This window comes from Carex rostrata, chromosome 21 (genome assembly GCF_964058835.1).
Source record: "Carex rostrata chromosome 21, lpCarRost1.2, whole genome shotgun sequence".
NCBI classification, from domain to species: Eukaryota; Viridiplantae; Streptophyta; class Magnoliopsida; order Poales; family Cyperaceae; genus Carex; species Carex rostrata.
Window position 1 is genome coordinate 6,346,727 of NC_135938.1, and position 8,475 is coordinate 6,355,201.

General features: G+C 35.8%; 2 protein-coding genes across 2 annotated transcripts; one reads left to right on the forward strand and one right to left on the reverse strand.

The window, feature by feature from the left end:
• Nucleotides 1–2,189: 2,189 nt before the first annotated feature.
• Nucleotides 2,190–5,130, forward strand: LOC144573552 (amino-terminal glutamine amidohydrolase). Its single transcript, XM_078323335.1, has 6 exons — nucleotides 2,190–2,474; nucleotides 3,665–3,770; nucleotides 4,016–4,093; nucleotides 4,179–4,318; nucleotides 4,631–4,755; nucleotides 4,841–5,130. Exons 1-6 carry the CDS (start codon nucleotides 2,326–2,328, stop codon nucleotides 4,993–4,995), a joined length of 753 nt encoding a protein of 250 aa, XP_078179461.1. The 5' UTR covers nucleotides 2,190–2,325; the 3' UTR covers nucleotides 4,996–5,130.
• A 1,459-nt stretch (nucleotides 5,131–6,589) lies between these two features.
• On the reverse strand, nucleotides 6,590–8,475 carry LOC144573502 (Protein kinase superfamily protein). The gene has a single exon (XM_078323285.1). The coding sequence runs from the start codon at nucleotides 8,254–8,256 to the stop codon at nucleotides 6,724–6,726; it is 1,533 nt and encodes a 510-aa protein (XP_078179411.1). The 5' UTR covers nucleotides 8,257–8,475; the 3' UTR covers nucleotides 6,590–6,723.

Consider the following 8,475-nt stretch of genomic DNA (forward strand, 5'->3'; position numbering starts at 1 on the left):
TAACAGTAACTGGTTCCACTCCACAATGACTCTGGAGGCAGAAATTTTCTGCAATGGGGACAGGAGATTCGGTTCCTCGGATAAAATAGTGTGGTTTGAACTGAAAGTCTGAAAGAAGAAAAAAATTAAATGTGTGAGAAAGATCAAAGGTCAAAGTCAAAGCTGACAGAAGCACCAGTAAAGACTGGTCACAGTTTAATTTTATCTGGTGTGGGGTAGTGGGTGGTGATGGATTTGTTCCCGCGTGTCCTGTCATGGTGTGCATGATTTCAGGATATTTGTTTCACCATGTATGATTCCTTTCTTTTGCTCCATGTTGCATTATCATTGATTATAAAAGCTGTTCCTGATTTGACCTTTAATTTCCTTTTGGTGGAATTTTGACACGCAGTTTCAAAAGCATGTCAAAAGATCTTTTAAGTTTGACTTCACCATGTAAATGATTTTGTGATGTACCTTTTTAAAACTAGATTTTAGATTTGTTCACATAAAATCTTCACCCAATTTGGCAATAATTTTTTTTTATTGCGCGTTTAACTTTCTAAAAATTAAAAAAAGCAAAATGTAAAAGCTGAATACGCGTTCAAGTTTTCAACAACGGATCTAACAGACTAATACTCGTCAAACTCAATATAAAAATACAATTGTAAAGTATGTTTGAATGGAAAAAAGATAACAAAATAAAATAAAAAATCAATACTATTCGGAATAATGCTAACTCAAACCAAGTTCAGTTTTCCATTTTTCTGATTCTCATAATTCTTAAATTTCAATTGAAACTTGAAGTTCCGAGCAAATTAAATACTAAAATTAGAATTATTTTTTCTATAATCCATATACATTATACAGTGTTTCCTTTGTTCTCGGAACTCTATCATTACTCTCTTTTTTTCTACAAAAAAATAAGGAATGTTATACAATTCTCAAGTTTTCATCCTGCTAATTATTTTTGGCCATCTCTTTAAAAAAAAAAATTAACAATAGCAAGTGTAAAATTATGTAGTATTCAAGCGGCGCTGTACAACAAATCAAATGTGCATCATGGAATAGTCAAATGCCTATTTAAATTAGTCTAGACAATGGAGTAGAACTAAGGTGTTCTTTTAAGTTTACTAAATTTCTTTGTGAACTCAACTTTAAAATTTATCAGATTAGTTTCAAATCACTAATTTAAACTATTAAAATCATTATATCTTATGAGTGATGCATCTACATGTGAAAATTTCAAATTAATTTAGTATAAAGTTAAGTGGTCAAAATTAGAAGGTTTTTAAATTAATTTTAATATATTTATTTTTCGACGCCTTTTGACATGTAGGTACATCACTCGTAATGATTTTAACGATTTTGATTCATCGTTTGAAGGCAATCCAATAAATTTTATAGTTGATTTCAAACAACAAATGTGCATATCAAACACAAACTTTAAGAGCACAACCAATTTGTGAAGAGAAAGAGATGAAAAAAAGATGATGTATTGACGGATCTTAATGCAAATCAGAATATTCCGAATTTAAAGCAGAAAAATCTTGATGTATTTTTACCTGTTCAACGAAAAATGCTTACAGCATTAATTCATGGAGGTTGTTATAATAAAAAGTTAGGCTTCTAATATTTTCATGAATGGATTAAACATGCTCAGAACGACGTCGTGTTTTATTTGCCTATTTCTATATATAGATAGCCTCAACGATGTTGAGATATTATTGGTTGACATGCTTGGTGGATGCTTCCATGATTAACAAATTTGTGGCTATTATTACAACACACATGATCCCTATTATGTTTTTCTGAACATCAATTAAATTAATCTAGTGTGATAGATAGGAATTCATATCATCTAATCTAAGGTAACTCAAATTTTGAGTTTAGATCTGGACCATCCGATTTAATCTCAAAATTTGAGTTTTACTTGAGAGGGTTGGGGGACTCGCATTATCCCATAGTCCATATGATTTGATACAGGTCTAATTATAAGACCATTTTACTAGTGGGCCGAGTAATTGGGCCTACTAGTGACTGAGTGTTTGGGCCATCTGTCCAGTTCAAACAATGCCATCGAGCATTTCCTTCATTTCATTTCATTTTTTCTCACTTTATTTTTCTGAATGGGCCTAGTAATTAGGCCTAGTAGTGACTGAATGTGGGCCATCAGTATAGTTTAAACCAATTCTATCGACCTTTTCGGCTTTTCCTTTCCTTCTCGTGCTAGTCGTATATTTTGAACAAATTTGTCAATCTGACGACTGACGTTTACTCACGAGTCACGCCTCAGTACCTCGGGAGCAAAACCCTAATAAACAAACAATTTTAGATCTGCTAATCATGTCGCGAGCATCAATGGCGAATGAACACGAAGTCGAAGTCGAAATTGATCGATTGGGTGACGTAAGAACTCTGACTCGGCCTCCATCATCAACATCTACGGTTTCTTCAATTGGCGCCGCTACCTTCACACACACTCCTTGCTACTGGTAAGCCTCCATCTTCTCTCTACCTCTTTTTACCCTTATCTGTAGAACTGTTCAGAATCAGCATTTATCGTTGATGAGATGAATATGGGTGATTTTCCCTATATTTGATTTATTAATTGGTTATATCATTTACTATACTGGATGGATATGAATTTGGCAATGTGAAAGTTTCTCAAAAAAGTTGGATGTAAATAATTGGTTTCTGTTGATGTGTTATGTTAATTTTTTGATAAAAATGTGTTATGTTAATTTATTAACATTATGAGTTTATCTTGTGGAAACTTTATATTATTTCAATTTCAAGTAAATGAGTTAACATGGTAAATTTATCTTGAGAAAATTTTATAATATTTCTTATTCAAACAAAGGCCTTGGGTTTACTTGTTATTGATATTCAGCTCGGCTCAATTCCGAAGAGAAATTCAAGCATTGAAATTTGACCAGCTGATGTTGACTTAATTCATGCTGAATGCCAACTAGCAAAGAACCCAACATTCTTCCTGACGTTTACTGAAACATTCTAACAACAATTAATATATCAAACGGTGATATTTAGATGCACTGTGTTCATAATTGTTCTGATATTTTAGGCCAAATAACTCTGATCCACCACTATATGTACATGCAAGCTAAGGCATACTTTAGTAATTTGGTGTTGTATACTTATGTACTGGGATATTGGTATGACTCACTGTCTGCAGTGTCCTCTTCACATTATTGTACCAAAAAGGATAAAATGGGAACTATTTTCTAGGCACATCATGTCAACATATTATTTTTCGCTAATAATTCAAATTCCAAATGTCAATTGACAAAATCACTTGTGTTGTTCTTTGTCACAACTCACAAGTAATGCTTGCTCACTGGTAAAATTCAGGAGTCCATTTGGTACAAAATTAAGAGCTGAAAAATAAATCGACATAACTGATTGCAACTAAGAGCGGCTGTTTATTTTTTGCTCCTTGATCTTGTACTAAATTAACTCTAAATTTAATAATATTTTATGCTTATGTGCTGCTTGTGGAATAGAACAAGATCAACTGTTAAGCTTTATATTTTAGAATTTCGGAATGAATTAGTAGTGAAACAAATAGTAATATCATGATGTGTCACCATAGAAGTTGTAACTCTTAATTATATTACATGTGTTTAGAGAGAAGTTCTGAGCAAGTTATTTTATTTTATTTTAGCGAAGAGAATGTCTACTTACTGTGTAAGAAACTTGGTTCTATGGGAGTTGCTGAACCTATAGGGCTTGATTTATTTGTCGTTTTCATATCCAATGAAGGAAATAAGGTAAACAATTTAACCGCCTGTTTTTTATTGCTTCTTTGCAAACTATTTTAATGAAAATTCAGATTAAAAAAAAATTTAGTAAGCTGACTCATAAGTCATCCAAATAATTTTAAGGCCCTGGAAGTAAACATGTAGATACCACAATACCACATTAACCTATGTTTGCTTAAAAGAAACAATTATCTATATATGGAATATTAATGCATAGAAATATAAAATGTTCTGTTTGTTTTTTTCATAACTAGATTCCTCTATGGCATCAAAAAGCAAGTCAAATAGAAGAAGGGCTTGTTGTGTGGGACTACCATGTGATTTGTGTCCAGGTAAATTGAATTATTTCCTAGCTTGAGTCATGTTTTATCATTTGAGTGAGCTACTTCTGAATTTTTGAACTATTGAAGCCATTAGGTTAAGTCAAAAGAAACTAAAGAGAGCACAGTGGATTTGGTATGGGATTTGGATTCAACTCTTCCTTTTCCTTTGGCGCTTGACCAGTACATCCATAAAGCCATCCGGCCACTTTCATTTGAGAATTCCATGTACAGAAGGTATAAATATTTACTATTTGCAGAATGCTTTTTGTCATTTGTGCATTCCTTTTAGTCAATTGTAGATATTATGCAGTACATATATATTTACAGGAGGGACCTTTTTTGGATTTTTCTTAGAAAATAGTCTTTTCCAACTGATTAAGGAGCATTTTACTGCACCATGTACCTGTAAAGTACAACTGTGCTTCCTCACTGACATCTAAATTGTAATTGTCTAGTTAAATCCTATCGACTAGTATTTTATGGCAATTTCTTGTAATTTGTGGTCTTTTTTGACGAATTCATGTGATTTGTTAACAAATTCAACAGGCTATTTCGAATTGTTCACGCCCCTACATTTCTCCAATACTTCGCATCAGATAGAAGCCATATGAAGGATGCCTCTGGAAACTGGATTTCCCCACCCCCTGCATATAATCCAATCATTGCTGAAGGTAAATAAAAATATTCTTGCTAGTTGTTAAAAATCAAACATTTTATAATTCTTGGTTTTTGCCTTTTTGGCCTTCTTTTTCTCAGATGGAACGACACATAACCTCAATGAGTACATGAAAATGCATTCGCCAGATGATTGTAGCGTGAAAGAGTTGGTAGATTCTGTGTATACTAACAAGTATGGTGTTGTTGTGAGTGAGGCAATGCTGGAAGAATTCTTTTCTCAAATCCATGTATAAACTTGCATTCTTTCCAAGTTGCCAAGTAAATTGTTTTTTCAAGCTAGGGTTTTAGCTGATTGGGTTTACAAAGGTTTCATTCACCATAGTCATTTGTACTTGCAGTACTTTTACAAAGGTTCTATCATGCTGTTATCCTAAGCTTTCATTGTTATTTAATTTGATTGGTTGCAAATTATGAGTATATATAATTGATTGACAAGGACTATACAGTACCATTTGGTACCAAGTAATTGGACAACAAAAGGAGATGTTGACTAAAACACCTGAAAAATAATCGTATAATTGAATCTTGTATCAACTGATGCTATGTTACCATCACAAAGAATTTAACTGTCCCGGGATAATTGTCCTCAATTAACATTTTCAAAAGGACTTGTAATACTCTTATTGTAATAGTTATTGACTGAAAACAAAGTAACATGCCTCATATGATTTTGTGACTTACAATTATTGAGATGCAAATGCTTCCTAGAGACAATGGTACATTCAGTAATGAGATGAGTTGTACTGGATTGCATCTGTTTCGTATCAGACAGGCCCATTTTAAAAAAAAAAAAATACATATTGCATGCGAAATCAGGGCAGAAGGATACCTACCATAAAACAGGGCTGTTGTACTAGTACTGGTGATTACTAACTTGACACCTACCAGTTGGGTAAGCAATGGTTGTTTTACCTGCTCTATTGCTTATCATCTCAGCAGTAATTTCAAATTTGCACTCTGGATTTGGAGGAACAACAGGGCAGCTCATGTTATAAGTGCCATTTATTAATCTGTACTGACTCTTTCACAGCAGGGAAGTGAAATGAAAAAGAGAGTAACGAGTACATACAATGTATGAAAACACTAGTATCATGAGGGTACAGTTTGCTTTTATTTAATTGCAACAACAACAGCCCACATAAAACAAACTTAATAGAGACGTAAAGAAGAAAAGGATGGAATTCAATGTTACAAAGGCAGGAGTTAATGTCTTTTTTATCCGAAATCATTTACTCTAATCACGCGTATAACATTTACCATTGCAATCACAAGCACTATTAACCGATGTGTGATGCTCTTCGTTTATTTCATCTTGCGTACAACCTTTAACATTGCAATAAAAAGCACTGTTAACTGATGTGTGATGCTCTAAATAAGAAACGCAATTTAAATTTGAGTGATGCTTCTATGGACATAAGGACCAATTTGTAAAATAAATATATTTTTATTTTCAAAATTCAAACAGTTGATCCGAACCGTTCATCTTGTTCTCCATATTAATGTGCTTGGAGACCAAATTTTATATTTTTCTAAATTTTATTACTATTTATTAAAATGAATACAAAAAATATCAAATTCAGACATTAAATTTTGTATCCATCTTAATAAATAGTAAAAAAATTCAGAAAAATATAAAATTTGGTCTCCAAGCACATTAATATGGAGAACAAGATGAACGGTTCGAATCAACTGTTTGAACTTTAAAAATAAAAATATGTTCATTTTACTAACAGGTCCTTATGTCCATATAAGCCTTTGCCTTTAAATTTAGTAGGCATCAAATCAAATGCGGCCCTTGAAATCCGTAAAACTATTTTGCTCATTACATACAGCAAAAAAATTACATTCAGGACAAACTCTGAATCTTTTTTTTTCCCTTCTTTTCTCTTACTTTAAAAAAAAAAAAATTGGGTAAGCATCAATGAAAATATAAAAAAAAAAATACAATAGAACAAAATAATCTACTTAACATCTTCAACTTTAGCACCGGTTTTAACATCAGACCCATCCGAATTATCTGATTTGGACAATGGTACCAACTTCTCTTCCTTTGAACTTGAAATTTTAACCAAAACCTCTCCATTTTTCTCAATTTTCTCATCGACTTCACAATCAGCACGAACTGCCTTAACCCGAGTGGTTAAACCTGGCTTACCAGTAATTGCCACATCCAAGTCAATTCGAGCCATTAGCTCTTTCAATTTCCTACTGTCTCTCGGACCCGTCTCAGAAATAACTACAGCATGTTTTACCGGCCTCGGTGGCTTTTTCACAGTAACCACTGCCAATTCTCCATCCCCACCAATCCTCACTACCAGGTTTGACTCATGCTTTGGGTTTGAATTCAAATCTGAACTTTTCAAACCATCTCTGCTTATCTTCGAAATGGTATTCTCTGCATCCACCACTGCACAAGGGTTGCCGACTAGACCTATACCATTCCATATCCTAGCTGATACGGTACGGCAGAGCACCTTCAATTGGTCGACCACTTCAGCCATGGATGGCCGCTTATCTTTATTAGGCCTGACACAACTTGCAGCCAATGCAGCCAGCTGATGCCGTACAACTGGATCCCGCGGTGGTTGGATGCGTGGGTCATATATGGCAGCCACTTTTCCCTTTCTAAGCATCGGCACTGCCCATTCCACAACCGAAGGTGGTGAATGTGCAACATCAATGGCTTTCCTCCCACTCATAATTTCAAACAAAAGAATTCCAAAACTAAATACATCTGTTTTGGTACTTAGATTCTCTGGCGTGACATAAGCCGGGTCGAGGTAACCAAGGGTCCCAGCAGGGGGAGTTGACATATCACTACCTGGCCCGTTAGTAGGCCGAAGAGCCAATCCAAAATCTCCCAACCGGGCATCCAAGTTCTGGTCCAACAAAACATTGGCTGCCTTAATGTCCCGGTGTATGACAGGTGGGGTACATGAATGAAGGGTCATGATCGCTCGGGCCACTTGTAAGGCCAATCTCATACGCCGGGACCATCCGGGTGGCCGTGGGTTGGAGTGGAGGAGATCATATAGGGTTCCATTAGGCATCAATTCTACCACAAGTAAAAGCGAAGGGGTAGAATCGGGAGAAGAAGCAAAACCTAAGAGATTTACCAGGCGGGGGCTGTGGAGAGAAGAGAGAATCAAGAGCTCGTTTTGAGCCTCATCGGGGCGGCGAGACGGGCGCTTGACGGCAACTTGACGGCCGGACTTGAGCACAGCCTTGTAGACAGCGCCATGACTGCCTCGGCCGAGTAGAAGTGAGCTGGAGAAGTTGGAGGTGGCGGCGCAGAGATCGGCGTAGTCGAATTTGTGAAGAGAAGGCGTCGAAGTAGAGGATGAAGAAGAAGAAGGTGCGGCAGTGTCTTCTTCAGCGGAGGAGGAGGGGTCGGAGTGGGATTTGGAGAGTTTGTGAGGTTGGATTGGCGAAATGGAGGCAATGGAGCGACAAGTGGCGATCGAGGACTCGGCGCGGCATGAGAGATAACCCATTGAATCGAGTCGAGAGAGAGAGAGAGAGAGAGATCTGGTACGAAGAGTAGAGGCTAGAGAGGTGAAGTGTAGCAGAGGAGAGGGAATAATTAAAGAAAGAAAGCAAAAGTGGTAGTGGGATTGATTTGTATAGCTGCTAAGAGCTACCTATTTTGGGGAATGATTGAAAGGAGAGAAAGAAGAGGGAAGTGGGAGGAAGAACAACTGGAGACTCGTAGG